The 26,793-nt window shown below is 43.8% G+C and overlaps 1 protein-coding gene across 4 annotated transcripts in view; it reads right to left on the bottom strand.

Annotated features, from left to right (window-relative positions):
• LOC138284105 (transient receptor potential cation channel subfamily M member 7-like) overlaps positions 1 to 26,793 on the bottom strand; it is a 1,183,984-nt gene that overhangs the window by 363,370 nt on the left and 793,821 nt on the right. For all 4 annotated transcript variants that reach the window (XM_069222537.1, XM_069222536.1, XM_069222538.1 and 1 more), the window contains one exon: positions 11,057 to 11,341. In XM_069222537.1, the coding sequence (XP_069078638.1) occupies positions 11,057 to 11,341 (285 nt within the window). The remainder of the gene's footprint in view (positions 1 to 11,056; positions 11,342 to 26,793) is intronic.

The raw sequence follows: 26,793 nt of genomic DNA, 5'->3' as shown, positions 1-26,793 counted from the left end.
CAGTTCTTGATGTGAGGATTCCCCAGGGATCCCCAATTCCTTACATGCTCATACCAGATCAGATTATGAATGCACATAGCAGTACCCCGCAAAATGTTGTCCCAGATAAACACTATTAGTTTACAAGGCCTTTCAGCACAGCAATTGATTGATTAAACAATCTCAGCCCATAAGGAGCAACAGGTGCAACAAATGGTAATGTTAGATCAAACGAGACACCAGAGAGACACAGAACAGTGAATGTGCCCAGATTGAAATGATAATTAACTGAATTAATTAATGAGAACACTCGAGATAGAGCAATTAGAAACATACACAGAAGATGAATTTTGATTCATCTGCAAAGATGTTACCCAACATGAAGAACTGAGTTATGAGAAATTAGCAGAATTGGCTGAGAAATAAGAAGCAGATTTAGAAAAATCTAAACCTTTAAAAAGAAGCTTCTGATTAGAGTTCAGTAGCAACAATATTCATAATATGAGACTGACTGGATTGAGAATGCGCAATAAGAAGTTAATTACATACATTCAAACATAGGAAGTATTATATAAGTGGAAAGGTAGATGGGCAAAGAAAAGACATCAAAAGAAAGCCAAGCAGAATTTGCCTCTGGCTGGAGCAAATCAGGCTGAAGAAAATGTAAAACACTATGCCTATGAGAGAAATACCAGGTGGAGGTTATGTGCATGCACCTTGGAGTAGTAGTGATATAGTATAATTCACAAATGATTACCCAAGCTTGAGAGAAAAGACAGTGGAGTGGTACACGCAGATAGAGAGATTTGTGAAACTTTCAAAATGCCGGTGGGAAGATTTGAACACATATTTTGATGTTGTAGTTCCAGTTGATTAGTGGACAGACTGCAAAGGATGTGCTGATTGGCCAGATCGTGAGATCCAGTAACAGGTGCGCCATCTAAAGAGGTGATGAAAGAGTATTATAAGGTAATTGAATTCCTGAAGAACAAAGTGTCCCCAAAAGTTATTGATTGGCAGAAAATTGACAGGACAGCACAGGAAACCAAACAGTCAATTCTTGCCCATTATGAGAGATTGTTGTAAGCTTTCAAACAGCATAGTGGTACTGAGAACATTGAGCGGAAAGATATGGGTCATTTTGTATTTGGATTTATGCAAGGACTGAAGCCAGAGATTAGAACAATGATTCAGCAACATTCAATTTGTTGGCAGAACAAGCCCAGTGATGAGATACTGCAGTATGCCAGATAATGTAGTGATGAAATTGAATTGAAGCAGAAAAAGTTGACCGGGAAGTTGATAATGATGCAAATGAAAGCTGCAAATAGAGGAAGTCAGAAGCCACCAATGAAGGTGAATACAAGTGCAATACAAGGAGTGCAGCAGCAAGTTAGCAATGTGGTTCAGCCTAGAGGTAGAGTACGTGGTGTTCATGTAGATCAGAATGGAAATTTCTGAATGTTTAACCACTGAAGAAGAGGAGTCCATGTGATGCTTACGGAAATTATGGTCAGTGGCTCTTGGCATGTCCCCATAATAATGTGAATAATAGGGTACAGAATGCTGGAGTTGCTCAGACTCAAGGTGACTATCAGGTTCAAATTTAGAGACTATAAAGACCCCGAATTCAGAATGTACAAATGTCCCTGTTACAACAGATGCAGGTTCCACAAGCCCCAATGCCACAGCAACAGGTGATTGTTGCTCAGCAAAACATGAGTCAGATGACAAAATTAAACACAAATCAAATGGCAAATGCAAATTACATAGCTTCACAATTTCCCTTAATCAACTTAAGTGATGAAGAATTTTTAGAAAGACTCCACAATGATAGTTCTAATGATGAGGATTTCATGTTAGCCAAATTCTTAGAGGTAGATCAACATGGTCCCTATGTAAATGCCAATGTTATGGGACACAACATGTCATTCTTGGTTGACACTAGAGCTACACGTTCCACCGTCAGAACAGCAGAAGTGCCAGACTTGCCCCTATCAGGAAAAATAATTCAGGTTATAGGAATAGCAAACAAGTAATTGACAAATCCTGTGATGGAACATGTCCCAGTAAAAATAGGTTCATTTGAAGACAACCGCCAGTTTGTGTTTTGTGATTCAAGTCCAGTAAATTTGTTGGGTCATGACCTGTTGTGCAAGTTTAACTGTTTCATTAGCTGCACACTCCAAGGAATAGCAATTCAAACAAATATGGAAGAAAATGCCCCTTGTAAAAATGTAGAGCAGTACCCACTTGTCACACGGTACACAGTGATGACATGTAATGAGTTGCCAGAAGAAATACGGGAAACAGTAATTCCTGATGTTTGGGATTTTTGAGGAAAGGATATTGGTCTCATAAAAGGAGCTGAGCCAGTCAAAATAACAAGGAAGACAAATACAGTGTATCTGAGAATATCATTAGACAACATGACACCCAAGGTAGTTGCAGGAATAACCCCCTTTGTTGAGAGTCTGATTGAGCAAGGTATTCTGAAGGACATTTTAGGAAGCCTTTGTAATCCCCCTATTTTTGGATTGCGAAAGCCCAATGGAAAATACCACATAGTTCAGGATTTGAGAAAAGTGAACAAAATTGGTGTTCCGTGTTATCCTGTGGTACTGAATCCAGCAGTGATTTTATTCCAGATTCCTTGTGAAGCGGAGTGGTTTACGGTCATTGACTTGTGTCACACATTCTTTTCCATTCGCCTCCATGAGGACAGCCAGTTCCTTTTTGCATTCAGATTTGGCAGTCATATTTTAACATGGTGTGGTATTCCTCAGGGGTATATGGAATCACAATGAATCTTTAATGAGATTCTGAAGAAGAACTTGGAGTCCCTTAAAATGCCCTATCATTCAGTCTTGGTGCAGTAGCTTGACGAACTGTTGGTTGACCCCCTCAGCCCCCTTCCATGACCGCACCACCCACAACGCATACACGCATTCACCAACACATACATACACTCATTCACCAACACTTACATACACACATTCACCAACACTTACATACACACATTCACCAACACTTACATACACACATTCACCCACATGCATACACACACTCATTCACTTGCATCAACAACCATTCACACAAGCATACCAACAATCACACACACATTCACACACGCAGACATACACCCACTAACACAACACCCCCCACCCTCCCACCCACCTCCCCTGTCAGACGATCGACTTACCTTGTCCGATGAGGAAGTCGTCCGCCAGCGAACGGGACCCGGTGCTTCCTCCGCCAGCAGAGCCCCGCCATCAGGACACTGCCATGCCGTATTACTGCTCATAATACAGCGGGTGGAGCCTTTTTAGTGTGGAGGTGGTGGAACCGCCTCTGTGCTACCAACCGCCAGCATGACTGCTGATGGATTTCAGCCCAAATTGTGGCGGAAATCCTTCAGTAGTCGTAATATGGCAGTTGGAAGACCACCAGCACTGGTGGTCTTTTGGCACCCGTGGCTTCGGTGGTCTCAGGACCAGGGCCAAAATCCGTTTAATTGATAGCTCCTGTTTAAGAGATTCTGAAGGTGCCATGAGCGGTGGTTATGCAGTTTTCACAGTCTCAGGTGTGATAGAAGCCTCCGGGCTTTGAGTAGTCTTTTCTGCCCAAGTAGGCAAATCGATTGCTCTTACTAGAGCATGCTGTATTTCAGAATAACTCAAAGTGACCATATTCACTGATAGCCAATATGGGTTTGGTGTCATTCATGACGAACAGTTGTAGTCCCAGAGAGCCTTCATGACCTTTTCTGCATCAACTATCTGAAACAGTGACAAAGTCAAAGTATTGTTGAAAGCATTACAATTACCTGTGAAAATTGCAGTTGTAAAATGTGCAGCTCAGGAGAAAGAAAATGTTTACATATAATTGGGAAATACCTATGCTAACGAAGTTTCGAGGTACTGTGCATTGCACTTCCTTTAATGAGGAATTGGGTTATGGAAGTGATGATGAGACAAGTCAAAATTTCTTTATGACATCCATTGATACTTGGGAAGAAGTCAAAAGATTGCAGAATGAATTGCCGGATGAAGAGAACTAAGGCTTCATCAGAGCAGGATGTGATGAGAGGAATGAGGATGATGTTTGGGTTTCAAGCAAAGGTAAAGCAGTATTGTCAAATAGCTTATTGTACCCGATGGCAAGATACTATCATGGACAGGCTCACATTGGTGGAGACGCAATGATTAGAACATTCAGACAAACATAGAATAATCCTAGATTCAGGTTGGTTGCAGAAGCAGTGTATCACAGATGTGTAACATGTCCACAGATAAATGAAGAAAAATGCACAGTTGTCGCAATGAGCCACATAGGCAGATCAGAGGACCTTTCAACTGAATTAAACTTGAGTTCATTAAATTGCCAGTGTGCACTGGGCTGAGACATGTGTTGGTGGTGGTGTGTGTTTTCTCCCATTGGGTTGAGACTTAACCAACTAGAAAAAATAATAGCCTCACAGTTGCAAAACTGCTATTGAGGGAGTTGATGCCTTGATCCGGTTTTCCAACGTCTCTAGAATCAGACTGAGGAACTCATTTCAATAGTGAGATCCTTAAATTATTGTGTGAGCATTATAAGTTGAGTAAAGATTGCATTACAGTTACGGACCAGAAGCCTTAGGTCTGGTAGAGCAGATAAATGGAACACTAAAGTCTCGACTGGCGAAAGTATCTGCATCTACAACACTAAAATGGCTGGATGCATTGCCTCTTGTCCTGATGAGTATGCCCAGCACACCTGACAGAAAGACAGGCTTGTTGCCTTACAAGATCATTATGGGGTGAGCTATGAGATTGCCAGCAGTGCCTGAGAAAGCTCTTGTGACCACTGCAGATGACTTGGTCCCGGATTATTTCAAAGGACTGGCGGATGTGGTTCATTCTTTGTCTCTCCGGGTTGGAGAAGCAACTAAGCAACCGCAACAAGAACTTTGTCACCACCTGACTCCTGGCACTTGCGTGCTGCTGAAGAAGCATGCAAGAAAGACATGCTTGGAGCCGCGTTGGAAAGGGCCGTGCCAGATGTTCTCATTACGACAGCTGTGAAGTATGCAGGTCTTCCAAACTGGGTACATGCGAGCCCCACACACAAAATTCCAAGTCCTCTTGATGAAACATCACCTCTTTCTGAAAGTTCACAGTGGGAGAAAGGGTCCAGGTTAGCAAGCTGAGGGGACTGGAGAAGTGGCTAATGCAGAGTCTGGTGAAAATCTGAGCGTGTCAAAAGCACTTGAAGATACAGAAGGGTTGTGACAGAGTCAAGCAACTCCTGCTAGCTCCGACAATGTTGGAATACCAGTAGTGCAAGAGAAAAGAGTTGTTAGCTGAGACCAAAGGCCTGAGAAAAGCACAGAACCACTGATGTAACTGAAGAATCAAAGCAAAGTGACAGTGAAACAGAAGGTCGTGTGACAAGGAGATCAAAAAGAAAAAGAATGCTAAGTCGCAGATACTTTGCTCCTGAATGGACTTATTTCACAACTGATGATTTGGAAAAAGGAGTTTGTTGCCTTCTGTGTTAACAATTTGATTCCAGCTGAACATTTTGTAAATTGAGATTGCTTTGCAACTGAACTTTAAAATCTCATTGCCGCTTGATGAACAGAGGCACTATTTGCTGAAAGTGCCCTTTTTCTATTAGTTAGTGTCCTGTAGCCTGAGTTATTCTATTTTTCCAAATTATTTTGTCCCTTTCTGTATTTGTGCCCACATGTGTTCCTCCCCACACATATATTTCCCTAATTTGGTTAGCCAAAGGGTTGACTTATGCTCAGCCAATGATTACTGACTTGACTGAATTTGAATTGACTAAATGATTGCGCAATCTAAGCACCACATGATTTCTGTGTCTGATATTTCTGTTGACTTTCTGTATTATTTTTCTTGAATGCTTAGTTTTACTGATGTTAGTAAGCCTGTACTTATTTCATCGCCTTGGGCAACCCTTGAAGATTATGCATTTCTGTAACTTTGTTTTGCGCATAGTCTACATAACCTTGAACTTGTGCTTGTAAGAAAGCTTTGAACTATATTCTTGATTGGAGTTTTCCTTTCATGGCCACATAGGTGATGGTGTCTAAATTATTGGGGTGGTGTTGAAGTAGCAGTTTATGATTCATCACACATCTTTCTGGGTCAAAAGGTCAGTCGACCTCGTTGTGCATTTCATTCCTGAGAAGGATGAAAAATGTGTTCATACATGATACCAACTAAACATAAAAGACCTTTCTTTGGATACTGTTACACATCCCAGTTTGCTCATTGCATATATATTTAAATCCTTCTGTATGTGCCACAAGGAGTCAACTAACCCAGAATCCATATTCTTAAATCACGATAACATGAGTATGAACCTGCCAGAACTACCAGGTTTACCACTGCTATTCTACTGATCATCCCAGTCTCAATTTAAAATATGAACAATAACCGGAGCTTTAAAAAAGTGCTGAAAGCCTGAATCTTCACTCTGGCTTTCTCATCATTTCTATTTCTCCTTCTCCTCAGGACCTTGGGATTAGGATATCAATGAGGGGCTTGCTGTGCTTACTAACTTACTTTGATTCATTAATAAAAATTAGTTCATTCATACAGGACTGAGTGCTGGCAGGACAGTAAAAGGTAGTATAGAATTACCAGCGTACAAATGGTACAAGGGATGGCCCAAGGTACAAAAATATTTTTGCAGAGGTAGTCTGTATTGGTGCACAACCTGAAGGGGCGAACCTATTATTCTTGCCAGCATAATCCCTCAATTACTGCATGTAACTAACTGATTATTCACAAAGCTTGAATATTTTCATTCCATATGAGTGCTTCAGAGGTATCTACTGCGTCAATCAACGTTTACTCTTGGAAAGTATGACACTCAGCCATGGAAGTCTTCATTGAAAGGGTGCACACCTCAAGGGAACACAAAGAAATATGATCTATAAGATGCCTTATTTTGTGCAGGGGCTCAGGTTTAGAAAGTTCTTTTGAGACAGCCTGGTTGTTCTCACAGAAGTGAAAAAAATAGTGGAGAGCCTCAGAACAATTCATTCTCGTAATAGAAGGAAACAAAGGATGGACCTAACTTAGTATTTTGCCCAGTGTGATTCAATGGGCCTGATTCACAAATGTATTTTTATGCGTGGAGACTCTGCACTCATAAATACACTACTCATTAATCCCTTTGTGAGTAGCAAACAATCAGAATCTTACATGAAAAAGTAAGTTTATCTTTGCGAATCTGGCACATTGTGTTTTTTTCTCAAGACCCATAGCTAATGTGAGACATTAAATTTATTTTAAATGGACCGCCATCAATGGGAACCCACGATTACTACCTTGTATGCACACAGATATTAGGCCATTGTAGAAAAATGCAGTTAAGAATACAGCTCTCTAGTTATGTAACTATCTGCATAGGAAAAGTGTCAGTGTTATATACTTGAACTAATTCTAAAGGTCCGAAACGCTGGACATCATGCCAGCATTGCTGCAGCTTCTGTTAACGGGGGGATTTTGGGGTTATAAAAGTTTGGTACAACCCCTTAGCAAACTCTTAAGGTGTTAGAACAAACAGCGACAATAAAAGACAAAAATGTCCCGCAAGCTGGCTGTCCTGGGATACTGACTAATTGTCCTGGAACATAACCTGTTTTTCTGCCGGTTTGACAGATGTACTTGTAACATTAAAAGAAGTGCCAGAGACAGGCAGGCTAACCTGGGACATATCCTATCATCACTTCAAGTTCACTCTGCACATTGTCATCACTATTGAAATCAGAGTTGACCTACATTAGGCCATAGCCTCCGCAGCACTGTTCTTAGACCCTTGCTCACCTCCCTTACTTAAATCTGATTGACCACCAAAATTGCTGTCACCTATCAATTTTTGAGTCTGGCTGCCTTTTCTGATTTGCCATTTTTTCAAACTGCTTCCAAGATACTTTATTTTTAAACTGCATTTTTTAATATTTATTGTTTGTTCTAAGACAGAAGATTTAGCTGTGAGCTGTAAAACAAAAAAATCCAGTAATATTTCTTTATTTTACGTAAGGCAAAACAAAAGTAAAGAATTTAAGTAGAGGAATGTAAGGTATTTCTTGGTTACTGAGGGTGTGATAGGTCGGTGGATTTTGAGGATAGTGAGCGTTTTTCCTCATGAATGTCTTTGAATGAGTGTTGCGTCTGTGAGTGGTTTCCAAGGGAGCAAGCGTGATGGATGAGTTGCGATGTGGTGTGAGGCAGAATATGTGACGTGTGATTGAGGATCTGCATGAGTTGAGCGAGTGTGTGAGAAAATCAATGTGGTTTTTCCAAATGTTGTAGATAATTTTATTGCGTGTGTGGGTGGGTTATTTCTGACTCTGCGTGATTGTCTGGGCAAGGACCATAGATAAGCGTGTTTCAGATATGTGGGGACAGCTCAAGAATGTGAAGGAACAACTTGAAACATGCATTTTTGAGAAAACTGAGGTGCGTCTTTTTAAGCCTCGTCTACAGACAGCTTTAGCTGTAAATTGTCAGAGATCTACTGTTTCCAAAATATTAAAATATATACATTTAGTAAGCTTTGGGTCAACTAACTGATTATCATTGGATCACTTTTTTCTCAATCTCATTTGCTTGCTTCTTATTTGATGGCTTTCCTTCCTCTTCAGGTTTTTGCCTCTTCCCTGGAGCATAACTTCTCTACCACCCTTTTCACTGCATGACTTATATCATATCCACCCACTGCTTACATACAGGGAACTACGTTTGTCCTTTTTCCATAAACACTCTGGAGACGTGCTTGTGCTTTCTTGCTCTCTCTCACCTGTGCTGCTTCAGCACTCATCAAATTCCCTGCTCTCCATTTTGCTCCACCCGGACCTCCCCGCCTAGTCTCTTGCTTTGTGCTCTATCCCCGCGGCCCGCCCCTTTTTTTCGCACCGTTTCCCGCTCCCGCCTCCCAGCTCTCCTCTCCTCCCCCCTCCCTACTTAATGGAGGCTGGGCGCCCCAGGCCCCCACTGACTCTCACCACCAGCCCGTCGACTGATGCGTCACCACCCCACCACCCTCCTCCACTGGAACATCATCACTGACACAGAGACCCGCAACATCAAGGCAACCATCCACTCAGGAGCTCCCACTAACCCCTGCCCTCACCACATCTTCAACAGAGCCAGCAAAATCATCACACCCAAACTCCGGCATACCATCAACCGCTCCTTCCCTGAGAGTTAGAAACACGTCGAGATCAAACCTCTACTGAAGAAACCCACTGTTGACCCAACAGACTTAAAGAACTACCGGCCCATCTTCCTGCTCCCCTGTCCGGCCAAAGTCATTGAGAAGGCAGTCAACAAACAACTCACTGCTTTCCTGGAAACCAATAACATCCTGGACCCCTCTCAGTCAGGATTCAGAAGCAACCATAGCACCGAGACCGCCCTCCTTGCCGCCACAGACGACATCCGCACCATCCTTGACCGAGGCAAAACAGTCACCCTCATCCTCCTGGATCTGTATGTTGCCTTTGACACAGTCTCTCACGACACACTACGCACCCGCCTTCCCAACGCTGGCATCCGAGACTCAGCACTACGATGGCTCTCCTCGTTCCTCACCCACAGAACAGAGGGCCTGACTCCCCCCCTTTATCTTGGAAGCCACCAAGATCAACTGCAGCACCCCCAAGGATCCTCACCCCGTCCCACCCTCTTGAACCTCTACATGACCCCACTAGCTGCCATCGTCAAAAGCCACACACTCATCATCTCCTATGCCGACGACACCCAACTGATAGTCTCCCTCACCAACAATCCGACCACTGCCAAAAACAATTTCCACAAAGGAATGAAAGCTGTCGCCGCCTGGATAAAGGATATTTGCTTCAAACTGAACTCGGACAAAACAGAAGTCCTCATCCTCGGCTCCACACCCTCCGCCTGGAACGACTCCTGGTGGCCCTCCACACTCTGAAACGCCCCCACGACCACGCCCACAACCTCTGCGTCATCTTAGACTCATCGCTCTCAATGGACCGACAGGTGAGCGCTGTCTCATCGGGCTGCTTCCACACTCTGCGCATGCTCCAAAAGATCTACAAATGGATCCCCACCAAAACCAGAAGGACAGTCACCCAGGCCCTTGTCAGCAGCCGACTCGACTACGGCAAAGCTCTCTATGACGGAACCACCGCAAAGACCCGGAGAAGACTACAACGCATCCAAAATGCCTCTGCCTGGCTCATCAAGAATGCCCCACGACAAAGCCACACCTCCGCCCTCCTAAGAGACCTACACTGTTTGCCAATCGACAAGAGACTCACCTTTAAGCTCCTGACCCACGTCTACAAGGCCCTACACGACGGCGGACCAGCCTACCTCAACCACATACTCACCTTCTACAATCCCGCCAGACAACTCCGCTCAGTCCACCAGGCCCTCGCCAAGGCTCCCCGCATCCGGAAAAACACAGCCGAAGGAAGATCCTTCTCCCACATCGCCGCCAGGAGTGTGCAACATCCCGTGTGTGGACCCAGACTGGAAGCCAGATCTTAAGTAGAAATCTGATGCTTAATACTTTGGGTCCGCTTCACTGGCTCCCTTCAGCCATGGACTCATCCCACAATCGGTAAATACTAGCTTGCCGGGTCAGAACACATACATGTCTGCCTGACTCATGCGATCCTCCCTAGTGATATATAACAACTATGCATGTGATGTGTGTTTGAGGACGCCCTTGCATTATGCATCCATCCATCCATCAGTACTGCAGCCAGAGGTCTTTGCATTTGGCATCTTGCATTTTACAACAACCTATCAGAGTCAGCCATCAATGATTTATTGTTAGGCTCACAAATGTCCAGGCCTACAGCCATGACTGACGTGATGGTGGCAAGAATCAAACACATTTTATGAGACTAGCCCTGAAAAGCACAGAGAAGGTGCAAGAAAGGAAAGCCTAGTTAAAACAATCTTAGTATAATATTGTATAACCCTCCACAACATGCTATAGGAATGAACTGGGAATTTACATCAGTCAAATACTTGTTAGAATAAGAAAAATTAAAGAAAAACAAACTTACCATTCGTTGGAGCATCAGGACATATGGTCCGGCATGTTGATTTACATTTAAAAAATCCATTAACCGCACATACCAAAAGATTATATTCAGGCAGTAGATCAATCTGCCAGCAATGAAAAGAATGGATCCAACGTTGTTAAGCTCATAAGAGTTATTCCTGCCTCCAAATCGTAATCCAGATCCGATGAAGAAAGTCACAATGGCAACTGTATCACTGATGTTTAAGTAAGCAGAAAACCATACTTTCATCTTCTGCTTGATCTTCCCAGCTTCTGACATTAACATCTGTACTACAAAAAATATAAAGTGAGTCAACTCTGTCAAATGTTTATCAATATACGACAACATTTAGTTAAAATATTTATCAGCAAAAAACGAAGTATAAAAAGCAAGATAAATATTCTACATAGTGCCATACAAATGGGCATCTGTATTTATTCACATTCATTATATTTTGATCAATAACTTTACTCCATTAGGAAAACTTTCTTTCCGAATGTTCATAAGTGTTAATTTTTCATTTATTCAAAAGGTGTTGTCTCACGTGGACACGTGCAATATAGATGTCTCAAAGAAGCTGATGACTCTGTAGAAAACGTGGGTTATTTGCACCGTTTATGCCCGAGACAGAGTGGAGGGGAAATATTCCCAATTAAAAGAGCAAAAATAAAAACTAATTTTCTCCCTTACCTTCCAGCATCCTAAAGATCCCTTTCGCTTCAGTTGAACATTTACTATGCTGATGGTGTGTGATAGTTACCTGCTCTAGTTAATCTTACTAATCTGAACTGTCATGTTACTTGTTGTTCCTTAAATCTGATGCATGCTGTAGGTACTGCATGCCATATATTTTATTATTCTCATGTTATGGTTTAATATAATGGGGGTTTGATGTTGTCGTGTTGTACGGTTGTGGATGGAAAGATTCTTAGTGAAGTCGCCTGCCAGTGCTTGTCCTGCCTGGATGTTCTACTTCAGGGTTGAAGACTTTGTTTGAAATTCTGTCTAGCTTATTTTCTCGCTGCCTTGCTCCTGCTTCTGTTGTTAGTTATGATTTCCCAGACATCCGTTTGTCCGAAGCTTATGCGGAAAGACTTAAGGTACAAATCCAAGCTTAGTTCCATCAGAAATTCTTAACTGTCAAAGTCGACTATGTCATGACTGGTTTGGTACAAGAATATTGTGGCCTAAATAACGTCTGACAAAAATGTTGTTTCCTAAATATCGTTTACAAAAATATCATACCAATGGAATTAATAGTAGAAAATCGACACTCGATTGCGTGATATTTTGCAAATTATATTTAGGCAACTTTATTTATGTCAGATGATATTTTGTTAGCAATATTCAGACATACAGCTGGTTAACAACAGCATTTCTAAAGCAAAATGTTACTCTAGGTGTCCTGGCACTTCAAACCAAAGCCATTTATAGATAAAAAACGGGAAATCAGGCACCTGAAGACACCACTTTTCAGAACATGAAGAAGCATAAGTGAAGTGTAGTACAGCATTGAGAGCCTGTCATTGTCCCCCCCCCGTTCACTGTTTGGTGCCCCTGCCTTCTCCCTCCCTGGTCCGTTGTGCTGCCTCTGCCTTCCATTGTTGCCCCTGCTCCCCCCTTGTTGTCCGTGTGTGTCATTGCCCGCTCTCTCCCTGGGCTGTTGTGCTGCCAGTGACTCTCCAGCCTGCCCTCCAGTGGGGGGACGGGTATACATATATTTATATAAATATATTATACCATGGTACTGGCACCATATTTTACTTTTTTATCCTTTAAAGGTGGATGGAGGGGAGGGATGTGAATCCCTTTGAGATTTCTCAGAGACCAAGTCCCTGAGTCCTGCAATGACTGTCGCAGCCATTCGTTTTTAGCAGTAGTGAGCCAATCAAATATTTCAGTACCATGATACCAGCCTAGGTACTGCGGTACAGAAATGGCCCAAGGGAGAAAATGCTCCCTGGGGTAATGGAATGGAGTGAGATTTGTAAAGCGCACTAAACCCAATGGTGTCAAAGTGCTAGTGCATGGAAGGAAACAACCACGGAACCACACTGACAGAAGAGAAAAGAGCCAAGTTTTAAGTTACTTGAAAAACATTTGAGGGACGCAAGGTGCATAGGTAAAGTATTCCACAATTTAGCCGCAGCCACCAAGAAGGAGTGGCCACCTCATCTGGCTTCGCAAATCTGGGGACAGTCACCCCCCTGAGAGATGACCTGTGCAGTCTTTTAGGGGTATACCACTGAACAACTGTTCTGAAAAGGGCAGACCCTTCTTAGCAGAGAGCCAGGTTCATGTAAAGAGCTTCATATATCACCCGCTTCTTAACTGGTTTTAGAGTTTAAAATGTTGCATAGTTACAGAACATTTCGCCTAACTATAACATTACTTTAACTTTCTTTTTTTTTCCAGTGAATTTATATGATTGTTTTAAAGCAAAGTAATATTTTATTACCATACATAAAGCCAGTCCCCGTCACGCACAGCCAGCCTGCAGTCAACCCCACAGACAGCCAACCCTAAGCTGTGCACAGTCAAAGGCCATGCACAGCAGAGGCAGTCCCTGTCCGCAACCCACCTGGAAGCAGTCAAACCCTCTCCCAGGCAGCCAATCCCACACTGCACTTGACCTTTCATTGTGCGGTGTTTGTTGCAGGGCCTGGCTTGCAGCGGTCAGGGGGGTCCTATGGATTAAGGCTGCATGGGGTCATTGTGTTAGTCCGGAGGGGTCAACCTACAGTGGGCCTTCTCTGGACCTTCAGAGACGGTTTTAGGGAAAGACCACAGGTGCTGGGGCCTGAGTAGCAGGATCCCAGCACAGACTCAGTCATGTTAGCATCAGATATCAGGCAAAAAGTGTGGTGTTACCATGCCAAAAGGGGCACTTTCCTACATCCTCCTATTTTCTTTTTAAATGCATTTCTTTCAGTGGTTTAAAAATGTGCCAAACGTTAGTGCCACACTATGCTAAGTAGAATAAATCAAAAACATTTCCTTTATATCTTTTTACATTAAAATGTGACTCCATGTACTATTTATGGTGTGCTCATCATTGCAGTACGAGACCCGAATGATTTTTAAGTTTTGCCAACTGTGCGCATCACTGATTGCAATGTGGCCCAGAAATCCTTTGCTTGTGTCTTAAGTGTGTGAGGGTGCACACGTCACCAATGGCAGGCGCACTTTAGAGAAGGGGTGTGCACATCACTGTTGCCATGCACATGTACAGTAACACACTGCTTCTTCGGACTCCATGCATAGATGTGACTACAGCACAGATTCTGAATTTCACACTCACCTTGTGTACTGCTAGATTAGTTACTGGCACAGAGAACCAGAGGCTTGTGCTTCCCTTACTCTCACAGAAAATGCAAGGGGCATCTCCTGCTGACAGTGCAAAGTGCATGACATTGCTACAAACATTGCCTACGGTGTATCTTTACAAGGCAAGAACTGCCCCAATTTGCAAATGTGGGCCACATTTTTATCTATCTGATGTGCTAATGGGGCCACTTTTATTTTGGTGCCAGGCCCTATTTTTTGTTCCAGTCTAACCCTGCTTGTACTCCTTTGTGTGTCCCAATGGATTTGTCAACAAAACAGATTAAGTGCTAAAAATGCTACTGTGAATGGAGGTGAGTGCCAAATCACTCCAGTAATACTAGGGAGACGTTCATGATGGGGAGAATGCTCTGCCTCAATATATGAAATTATTACTAGCTATCCCAGTTAGCAGAGACAAATGAATGGACATTCGGCTGACAAGAGACAGAAGAGCTATCTAAGCTAGATCATGCACATTAGTTTTATGGAGGAAATATTGCCTCCAAACTTATAGAAGCAAATAGCCATTCATTAAGGTTTGGAAAGTGACTACAGTCATGGAGGCACGGGGGAAGTTATTGATGGGAAAACCTCCTTCTGGGTGGAATATGTGCTAAAGAACATCACTAGATTCAAGGGATTCATAAATTCTTATATTAGAGGTGTATCCAATTTCACTGACATATGGAAGTCAAGTGGTTTGAGATCTTTCAACAGTTGCAGTCTGACTAAAGACAGATTCTTTTAATGCCAACAACCTAAACATGCCCCATGAAAACAAACTGATGTAATAGAGGCGATACCAGAATATTCACATGTTAAATGTTGGGTATTCACAGAAGAACTGACTACAGTCGTGATTTTAGTTTTCTATAAAATAATACTATTTAACACAAAGAATGGACTGGGTTGTCTGAGATCCAGATTTGAGGAGACTGGAGAATTAAGACTGGAGGGTCTTCATGCACCCCAGAGAATTTGCTATCACTTCCAGTTCTAAATGTGTACTGCTTAAGACACAACACAGGGTACACCATATCCATATGGTCCGAAATGCAATAGGATGGGTAACCACACTAAAGAGTTTTAGGTGTGCGAGAAAATAAAGTACCTTCATACCCACCATTTGGAAATTAACCTTCCAAGAGTTCTGGAAAGGGGCATAAAGCTATTTTTGAAAGCAGCATAATTGAGGGTGTAGTGCAAACAGAATCTGCCTAGGGGCAATAGAACATTTGCCTCTGGACTAGTGGTTGCTCATAAGAACATAAAACACTGATGGAGGAGTCCATGTTCACCATAGATAAAACATCAAAATATTATGTGACGGAATGGACTGGTATATGTCAACAGAACAATTCATATAAGAGAGCAGGGGCTGCCCCTAAAAGCTTGAAAATATAAGAGGTCAGTGGAAACGTTTTGCTAGATAACCTACAAAAACTAGAAAAAAAACACTCGAGTACCTCCCATCCAGATAACAACCCCCACAATATTGTATGTGTGTCCATTTAAGTATTTTCTTACGTTGTGTCCCAACTCCTCTAAGAAGGTTCTGAACAAAAGTTAAAAGTGTGCAAGATTGTAAATGGGAAGGGGATAGGCGATAATTCAAAAGACGATCCCTGAAAAAAGCCATAAATCTCATCTCATACACAGGACATCCAAAGCCAGCGAGCTGCCCACTGGTGTTTAGCAGCCAAGTAATAATGTTCAAACTCTGGGAGGGCCAGCCCTCCTGCATCCACTGGAAGTTTCACTGTAGCAGGGACACCCAGCGTCGCCCTATCCTGCAGATCAAGGTGACTAAATTTTAATTGTTTAAAGAAAGAACGTGGGAGAAGGAGGGGAAGATTAGTAAAATGAAAGAGGGACCAGGGCACCACTACCATTTTTACCAAAGCTACGTGACCAATTATCGGCAGTGGCAAATAAGAACAAAAAGAGATTTGTGTTCGGACTGCCTGCATCAATTTGTCCAGGTTTCCACCATCTTAACTCCCCAGATGTATGATAGCTTTTGATACCAAAGTACCTGAATGTAACCATTTCGAATCACAACTGTGGGTCTGGCAGAAGATGAGATGGTGCTCTACCTGCTTGCTGCAAGGGAAAACTACAGAATTTAGCCCAATTCGCCTTGAGGCCTGATAAGGCCGCCAACTCAGAAAAAACCTGTTCGATGGTGGATAAAATCAACGTTCGTTTCGCAGACGTACAAGGGGAGATCATCAGCGTATAAGGAAACTATGTGGCTAGTGCCCCGGCTAGCATCCTCCGTGAAGACGTATACTGGCCGGCAAAGTTGCCATGGCGAATAACAGAGGTGAAATCGGGCAACCCTGTTGGTGCCTCTACGTATGGGCTAAGAAGCAGAGATACACTTGCTGCTTTTTATCTGAGCCAAACGGGAAGAGTATAAAAATAGCCTCCAATAAGGGCCCACTCCGAACAATTGCAGCACTTTACGCATATAATCCCAGTGCAGGGAGTCTAAGGCTAATTTAATACAGACCGCATTGGAAAAGAGGTTTGGCTATTCATTCTTAATATATCAATCTGCAAAGGCTGGGGGAGGTATTTTGCCCTATGACAAAGCCCATCTTGTGTTCAGTAGGCAACATGCAAGTAATTTGGTTACAATCTTAGTCAGTGATTGAAATGGAAAGTGGGAGGTAAGGTGCTAAATCTGTTGGGTCCTTGTGGGGCTTCAATAAGGTGGAGATGAGTGCAGCACAGAGTCGGTGGGAGAAAGCCTTTAGACTAAATAGCCTCATATATTTTTGTTAATTGGGATACCAGTGATGGGACAATTTGTGTATAAAATTCAGCTGGTCGACCATCTGTGCCAGGGCCCTTTCCTCAAGATAGGTCCTTTAGGGTCGAGAGGATCTCTTGTGCTGTAATGGGTGTGTCAAGGGACATTCAGACCTCTGGTGATAGATGAGGGAGGGGGAGCTTCGCAACAAAAAAATAATCGAACAAATCAGAAAGTGGTTGTGGGACAGTAGTCATAAAAGGCAGCATTGAACTCATCTTGCTTTCCTCTAAACAGCTTTTGAGTTGGGTGGACAAGAGTAAGATTGAGTTCTTTCAGGGAACTTTGATATGGGATTTAGGACTATCAGACACTAGTCATCTGTAACAAGAAACCTGGGCAAGCTGTGATCAATCACAGTATTTTTTTATTCATTTCATTGTTACACAAGTGACGAAAACGTGCTGTATAAAGAGTAACATGAAAGAATGTAAAAGAGAAAGAGGAAAACAACAAAAGCAATAGGTGGCACATTACGGAGGTGGTTAATTGATATTATTCTGTTCTGCAACATCACAAATCTACACAACTGTCTACCAAAGCCAGCAGACAAGCAGTGTTTGGGGACACAGTTATCCTTTCACTTGTAGGGATAATTCCCCAAGGCATAGCAACTATGTTCAGTTCTCCTTGGCCTAGGTATATTTTGACATCAAAGTTCTATGGTGCCCTGTGAGCCATGTTCCCTCAGAGAATAAAAGATCAGCCAGCTGAAGTACACATATGGCCCTTAGGTAGGATAGTATGGGATGAAGAGCAGCTTATAATTCACTCCTGTCATTGTACAATGCCATGTCTTTGTAAGAGGGTGAGTGCTATGGCATTCAAGTGGTGGCCACACTGTATTTAGCCAGCCGTATGGCCACTGCAATGAAATATCTGGGCCTTTTTAAAATAAGATAAGTGTACACTAACAGTGTCAGTAGTGGGGTCGCCAGTTCTGCCATTTTTTCCACAGGGTGGAACACTTGAGTACAATAGTCATGAACTTTCAGGCAGCTCTATAGCAGATACAAAAAGTTGGCATTTGGGGCTCAATTTCTATGACAGTTATGATTGGCGCCTGGGTTTATTTTTAATAGTTTCATGTGGATTAGAGTGCTTGATATAGGTACCTAAAGGGAAATGTACTTAACAACACGTTCTCAAGGATGCAAATGTTTCCCACGCAAGCGTGACCACGCTTGCCTAAACGCATGGCTTTTTCTCTGCCTTAACCATGAATGTGCTGAACTACGCATATGCATGGTTAAGGCACAGAAAAAGACGTGTTGTTCAGGAGAGGACACGGTGAGGTAAATGGGGCAGGGGCGGGGGTGGATTAAGAGATTGTGGTGGGTGGGGAGGGTAGTTTTTTGTTTAGTTTTTTAAATGAGTGTGTTTTTTTAAAGGGATTTTTGGTATTTTTTTATTTTAGTGGTGAAGGTTTGGGTATTTTATTTGATTTACGGCTTAGGGTAGGGGTGGGGTAGTTTATTTTTATAGGGGTGGGGAAGGTTTAAGCAAAAGCGTGAGGAGAGAAGAGGAGAAAGGACAGAGAGAGGACACCTTATGGTAAGTGGGGTTGGGGCAGGGTTGGTGGATAGATTTTAATGGTGGGTGTAGATTTAGGGCTTTGGGTGGGTGAGAGTGTCGGGGCACTTTAGTTTTTAGGGGCGAGGGTGGGGCGGTCGGGATCGTTTTTTTTTTTTAAGGACTAAGCGAGGGTGGAGGGGTCGGGGTAGTTTACTTAATAGGGGGAAGGTTTTAGGGCTCAGGGTGGGTGGGGTGTTGGGGTAGTTTAGTTTTTAGGAGTCGGGGTTGAAGTAGTTTTTTCTTTAGGGCTGAGGGCAGGTGGAGGGGTCGGGCTAATTTACTTTTTAAGGGCGGGTGTTTTTTTTTCCCTAGGGCTCAGGGAAGGTGGGGGGTGTTGGGTCATTTAGTTTTATGGAGCAAGGGTGGGGGTTTGGGTTACTTTCTTTTTTAGGGCTCAGGGCAGGTGGGGGAACGGGGTAGTTCAGGTATTAGGGGTGGGGGTAGTTTTGGGCCTCATTTGCATGACAGAACCACACATGCCGTTTCGCATGTGTTTCCACTCATGCCTTTACTAGGCATGCTTTTACAACTAAATTCATGGTAAAGGCATGCGTGGAAACAACGTGGTTGTGGTTCCGACCACGTTGTTAAAGCATGCATTGTTCCAGCATGCGTGGTTCCATCATACAACCGTACCTAAATGTCAGAGTTTATATCTATATTTTGTGGACATATTTTCGATTTGGCCACAGCATTATATCTAACTTTTTTTTATCTCTATCCCAAAATCCCATTCCCAGTTTCTTCTTATTAGTGGTGCGTGTGTCTTTTAGGTCAAAGAATACCAGACATCGCAGTTGTCTTGTTTGCCTAGGAGTTCTTGGGGACATTCTGAAAGCTTCCCAGAAATGCCTTCTGCCTATTGCTTAACATTGGCTTTGTATTTTGTAACTCACAGTTGCTTGCTTTCTATTTTCTGGCTTTATTTGATTTAGGCTGTCCAGACTTGAGTGAGTACCTCCAGAAGAGCACAGCTTGGTTACCGTATCCTTCCATGAGTGCTCAGTTTTTGTAAATAGGCATATAGGTTTTGTTCTTATCTTGATACTTTTGCTGTGCCATCAAAAACAGAGGACAAATGTCAGGCTCTGACTTCTGAGGGAGCTTATTGTTTACTTCTCTTTCTCTGACTTCAAATTGAGACGATTTATCTGATGACCTGGGGCAGGAGTGAAAGTAAAAGCTTTTTTCTAGCACACAACAAAAATGTAATTTTCTGTAAATGAGCGATGCAGATATTTCAGCATATATCAGAATTGGTAAAGCACAAATGAAGCACATCTTTGTAATTCTGAAGTGTGCTGGAAACATATTTTAATATGATCTAAAAAAGGTGTCTCCAACCAGTCGATCAGGAGCTACCAGTAGCTCCCAGCCCCCTTCAGAGTAGCTCAGTCTGGAGTTCATTTTTAAAAAGGCACAGGGTCAAATTTTTCCTTTTAAAGTTAAGGGAAGGCTGTATTTATTATACATTGTTATCATCAGGCTGCATATAGCAGGGCCTGATGAGTAGCAGTGCTAGAGTCAGATTTATGAGCTAGGGCAGAGAGCGAAGGAATTGAAACAATAAGGTATTTAACTCTTAAATAAAAGTTCATGCCAACGCAGTAATGGAAGTAAGAATAGAAAGATATTTCTCAATGCTTTGAAATTGGAGAAAATTAAAATAAAAAGTTACCTTATAATAAAATGATCCTTTCATTCTAATTTTCTCAATTTTATTTTCGAAGTGTTGCATTTACAAACAGCAGGCCTCTTCCTGCCAGTGGCCAGCACAACACTGTGCCATATTTATCACACAGTCATTTATTTAAATGGAGAAATTTGAAGTGCAGAAAAATGAAAAGTTTTCTGCACTTTAAATTTGTCCCATTTAAAAAATGGTTGTAGGTTTGTGTTATACATGTAACAGTGCCTCTATGGACATTAGGCTTAAAGTCAAGGAAGCTTGGCATGGGGTTTCTGGTAATAATTTGCTTGTTTAGCCTTCGGTAGCTCACAATGATTTTCACTGATCAGGAGTAGCTCTTGCTACAGAAAAGGTTGGTGGCCCCTGATCTAAACAAATCAGTAGTCTAGGTGACACCATTCCACACATCATGGTTTGTGTGCGGTATAGTTTTATCAGTAAAACCGCAAATCTGTTGTCTGTAATACCAGTGTACTATCACGCCATGCATACTCCACTATAAGTCACTCCCCTCTACGACACTCTACTCCACTCTATAGACCTCTGTATCCCTCCACTTTATGACACTCCACTCTATGACACTCAATGGGACTGCATTCCATGCGCCTTCACTCTATGCCACTGCACTATGACAGACTACTCCACTCTACACCACTCCACTGTATGCCACCGCACTCTAAGCCCCTCAACACCATTCCCCATTATGACACCCTACACCACCACACTCCAGTCTACTCCACTTTGATTCACACCACTCTGTACTCTACGACACTCCACTCTATGATGCTCCATGCCACTCCTCCCCACGACCCACTACTCCACTCGACTGCATGCCACTCTCCTATATACCACTAACTTTTAGCCATGCTGAACTGCAGCCACGCTGGTGTACAGCACGGCTACAACACATTGGTGATGCCAATAGCTCTTGCATAGATGAGAACTATTGGCTTTGCCAAAGCTTGTTTGTTATTGCAACTTGTTCAACAGGGATTACCAGCGTTTTTGAGTTGGCATTTTGATCATATGTCTGGAATTTAGCTGTTTCTCATGGGAATCCCAGGATATTTCTTGTACAGGGTGGTGCAATCTAAAATAGCTAAACTAAATCTAGAGTGGTAGAGTGGGTCTCACTTTTGTAGTGGGCTAATGTGGGGAACTGTCAATCTCTGCATAAGTGTCTCATCTGAGGCAGCCCAATCATTAGGGATTCGATTACACCTTGGTAAGGGGCGGCAGTGTGTTCTGAATCAAAGGTAATAGTGCTGAAAAGATCAGTGTCAGGAATGCATGTGGGCGCATGTGTTTCCAAGCCCAGCAGGTCAAATCTGCTGTGTCGATCTCTCTGTGGTTTTGGGAGACCCATTGGTAATTTGGTTTGCAACTTCTCTCTCTAGTACTAACTGGAGTTGTACGCTGGATGGATGGAATTCATAACACAGATATTGTCCCTGTGTTGTGTGGTAATATGCCTCCATATTGGAAACCTCAAAATCTCCTCAGTCTTTTGCAGTTTGTGTGATTCTAATCTGATCCTTGCCTACCTGACTCCTTAAACCAGCTGTATCAACAGTGCTGGCAGTGATCTGAAAAACTGGGCTATTAGTGGGATTGGAATATTTACTACGAGATATAGGATTTTTGGCACAATGCTCGTATCAATCATTGAAATTCTGCCGACTAACTATAATAGCAGCTGGATCCAAATCCTAATGTTATTTTCTTTTTTATCTTGTCTACAGTTGGACCATAGTTCCTACAGATGGTCTCCTACAGTGCAGTCATTCCAGAATAGAAAAAAATGCTATTTCAGGGGGTTGATATGGATGGTGTTAGGAGAAATAGTTCAGATTTCTCCCAAATAATAAGCATGCCAATATGGCAGCCAAACTGAATACTTCCCTAATTGACGTTGGCAACCGCATCTCTAACAAACAGCATGATGTCTTCGGCATACATGGAACTTAGGTATGCGTTGTATTTGTTATTCACATAACCAACAAGCCAAAGTCTCCACCTCAGTCATACAAAAGTAGGGGGTGAGAGCGGGTACCCCTGATGAGTGCCCCTACCAACTGCAAAGGGATCAGACAGTAGGCCATTGACTTGCACTCTAGCCACTGTGTTTGAGTATAATAAGGAATTCAACTGGACTATATTTCTTTTCAAGACTCAGGGGGTCATTCAGACCCTGGCGGCCGGCGGTATGTTGGCGGTAACACCACCAACAGGCTGGCGGTGTTCCACCAGCAATTCTGACCGTGGCGGAAAAGCCACGGTCATACCGCCGGCCCCTCCACTTTCCCGCCAGGCTTCCACCTGGCGGGCATAATCCCCAGGGCAGCGGTGCAAGCACCGCTGCCCTGGGGATTATGAGTCCCCGACCACCAGCCTGTCCGTGGCAGTAAACACCGCCATTGAAAGGCTGGCGGTAAGGGGGCTGGGGGTGCCCCTGGGGGTCCCTGCACTGCCCATGCACTTGGCATGGGCAGTGCAGGGGCCCCCAGGCATAGCCCCATCGCGCATTTCACTGCCCGAATTTCGGGCAGTGAAATGCGCGACGGGTGCTACTGCACCCGCTGCACATCAACATTGCCGCCGGCTCTATTACGAGCCGGCGGCAATGTTGATGTGCCATTTCCGCTGGCCCAGCGGAAATGTCGGAATAGGGAGGCATGAATACCGCCGGCAATGGCGGTATTCTGTCTCCCCCGGCCTCGGCGGTCTTGCAAAAAGACCGCCGAGGTCGGAATGACCCCCTCAGTCTATACGGTACCATAATCAAAATAGTAACTCCAGGGAGTCAAACGCTGGCCACTGCGTTTAACTTCGGTTTAACTGATGCAAAATAGAAAGGTCAACATGTATGTGGTTCAGCCAAGGACAACCTCTGCCTGATTTACAGAATGATAGCTGGCATTAAAAGTGTAAGACTAGTTAAGATTAGCTTTGCTAAAATGTTGCTGTCTAGGCTGAGCATTGACAGCTGCCTGTATAACTGGCATTTGGAAGTCCCTTTCCCCATTTTTGGTAGCATCTCTATCACTGCCTTGCTCTTGGAAGCTGGAAGCGTTCCCCCCTTGAGGGCATCGACATACACCTCTAATAAATGAAGAGCAAGGTGGTCTTTCTACATTTTATAAAACTCTGCAGGAGTTTACCCACTTGGCATATTTCCTATGGCTAGGACTACTTCATCAACAGATGTAGTTCTATTTAGTATTTCTCTTTGGTGGCTTTACAATCAGGGCAGACCTGTACCATTAAGATATGTTTTGATGATTTAATTCCTGTGTTTGTTTTAGAGTTATAGGGTGGTGGGTAGTAAAGTACAAATTCCTTCATAATGCTTATGTTTGAGGTAATTCCTTCTCCTGCATTCAGGTTGCTGGTAATTTGTATGATGGTGCCTGGTGTCTTGTCATTTTGTAATAACTATTCAAGCATCTTTACAAGCCTCTCATCCTCTCCGTATTTCGTGCCTGTACTTGCCCATAAATGTTATCTCTGTAGAACACCTCTGTAAGGAAATGCCTCCTTGGCATGGTTACCCCCTAACTTTTTGCCTTTGCTGATGCTAAGTTTTGATTGAAAGTGTGCTGGGACCCTACAAACCAGGCCCCAGCACCAGTGTTCTTTCCCTAAACTGTACTTTTGTCTCCACAACTGGCACAGCCCTGGCACTCAGATAAGTCCCTTGTAACTGGTACCAAGGGCCCTGGGGACTCCTCACTCAGAACATGCACCCTGCCTCACAGCTTGTGTGTGATGGTGGGGAGAAAAAGACTAAGTCGACATGTCACTCCCCCCTTAGAGTGCCATGCCAACATCACACTGCCTGTGGCATAGGTAAGGCATCCCTCTAGCAGGCCTTACATCCCTAAAGCAGGGCGCACTATACCACAGGTGAGGGCATATGTGCATGAGCACTATGCCCCTACAGTGTCTAAGCAAAACCTTAGACATTGTAAGTGCAGGGTAGCCATAAGAGTATATGGTCTGAGAGTTTGTCAAATACGAACTCCACAGTTCCATAATGGCTACACTGAAATCTGGGAAGTTTGGTATCAAACCTCTCAGCACAATAAATGCACACTGATGCCAGTGTGCAATTTATTGTAACATGCACTGAGAGGGCATCTTAGAGATGCCCCCTGAATACCAATCCGACTTCTAGTGTAGGCTGACCAGTTTCTGATAGCCTGACACACACCAGACATGTTGCTGGCCACATGGGGAGGGTGCCTTTGTCACTCTGTTGCCAGGAACAATGCATGTACTGGGTGGAGGTACTTCACACCTCCCCCTGCAGTAACTGTAACACCTGGCAGTGAGCCTCAAAGGCTCACCCCTTTTGTTATAGTGCCCCAGGGCATCCCAGCTAGTGGAGATGCCCGCCCCTCTGGCTGCTGCCCCCACTTTTGGCAGGAAGGCTAAAGGAGATAATGAGAAAAACAAGGAGGAGCCTTTAGAAATCCTCCATCTTAGTTTTGGAGAATTCCCCCGATAGGATTAGGGATGTGCCCCCTCCCCACAGGGAGGAGGCACAAAGAGGGTGTAGCCACCCTCCAGGACAGTAGCCATAGGCTACTGCCCTCCCAGACCTAAACACACCCCAGAACCCAGGAAATCAGGTTCCTGCAACCTGAAGAAACAAGAAGGACTGCTGACCTATCAGCCTGCAGAGAAGACAGAAGACCGCTTTGGCCCCAGCCCATTCCGGCCTGTCTCCTGATTGGAAAACCTGCAACCAGCAACACATCCGACAAGGGCCAGTGACCTCTGAAGCCTCAGAGGACTGCCCTAGACTAAAGGACCAAGAAACTCCAGTGAGCAGCGGCTCTGCTCAAAACTAGCTACATCTTTGCAACAAAGAAGCAACTTCCAAATAACTCACATTCCCGCCGGAAGCGTGAGACTTCCCACTCTGCTCCCGACGCCCCTGGCTCGAGATCCAGAGAACAAACACCACAGGGAGGACCCCCCGGTGACTGCGAGCCTGTGAGTAGCCAGAGACGACCACCCTGAATCCCCACAGCGACGCCTGCAGAGAGAATCCAGAGGCTCCCCCTGACCGCGACTGCCTGTAACAAGGGGCCCGATGCCTGGAACCAGCACTGCACCTGCAGCCCCCAGGACCTGAAGGAACCGAACCTCAGTGCAGGAGTGACCCCCAGGTGACCCTGTGCCTAGCCCAGGTGGTGGCTGCCCCGAGAAGCCCCCCCTGTGCCTGCCTGCACCGCTAGAGTGACCCCCGGGTCCCTCCATTGTTTTCTATCTGAAACCCGACGCCTGCTTTGCACACTGCACCCGGCCGCCCCTGTGCCGCTGAGGGTGTGTTTTGTGTACCTACTTGTGTCCCTCCCAGTGCTCTACAAAACCCCCCTTGTTTGCCCACAAGGATGCTGGTACTTACCTGCTGGCAGTCTGGAACTAGAGCACCCCTGTTCTCCATAGGTGTCTATGTGTTTTGGGCACCTCTTTGACCTCTGCACCTGACCGGCCCTGAGCTGCTGGTGTGGTAACTTTGGGGTTGCCCTGAACCCCCAACGGTGGGCTGCCTATGCTCAGGAACTGAGACTTGTAAGTGTCTTACTTACCTCACAAACTAACCTTTACTTACCTCCCCCTGGAACTGTTGATTTTTGCAGTGTCCACTTTTAAAATAGCTTATTGACATTTTAACAAAGACTGTATATGATATTGCTTTTATTCAAAGTTCCTAACTTACTTGTGTGGAGTACCTTGCATTCTATGTATTTACTTCAAATCTTGAACCTGTGGTTCTTAAAATAAACTAAGAAAATATATTTTTCTATATAAAAACCTATAGGCCTGGAGTAATCCTTTGAGTGTGTGTTCCTCATTTATTGCCTGTGTGTGTACAACAAATGCTTAACACTACCCTCTGATAAGCCTACTGCTCGACCACACTACCACAAAATAGAGCATTAGAATTATCTAATTTTGCCACTATCTTACCTCTAAGGGGAACCCTTGGACTCTGTGCACACTATTTCTTACTTTGAAATAGTATATACAGAGCCAACTTCCTACAACCTCTAAAGTCTTCAGATCTGATTTTAATAGATTTAGCTGATTTTGATCCCTCTGAGGATGCTGAGTTGTTTCACTCTTAATATGCCTTTGACATAGGCTTTAAATGCATCCCAGGTTGTAGTGTATTTGCTAAGAGAATTGGCATTGATCTGGAAGAATTCTGTGATGGCTTTTCTAATGTCTTTTTGAAAACATGGATCTAAATAGTCCCTGTATTGGGAGATGCCAGCTATGGAATTGTGGTTCCTCTAATGGGATTTTAAGAGT

The sequence above is a fragment of the Pleurodeles waltl genome, chromosome 3_1, assembly GCF_031143425.1.
Source record: "Pleurodeles waltl isolate 20211129_DDA chromosome 3_1, aPleWal1.hap1.20221129, whole genome shotgun sequence".
NCBI classification, from domain to species: domain Eukaryota; kingdom Metazoa; phylum Chordata; class Amphibia; order Caudata; family Salamandridae; genus Pleurodeles; species Pleurodeles waltl.
This window is presented reverse-complemented; position numbering and strand designations above follow the sequence as displayed.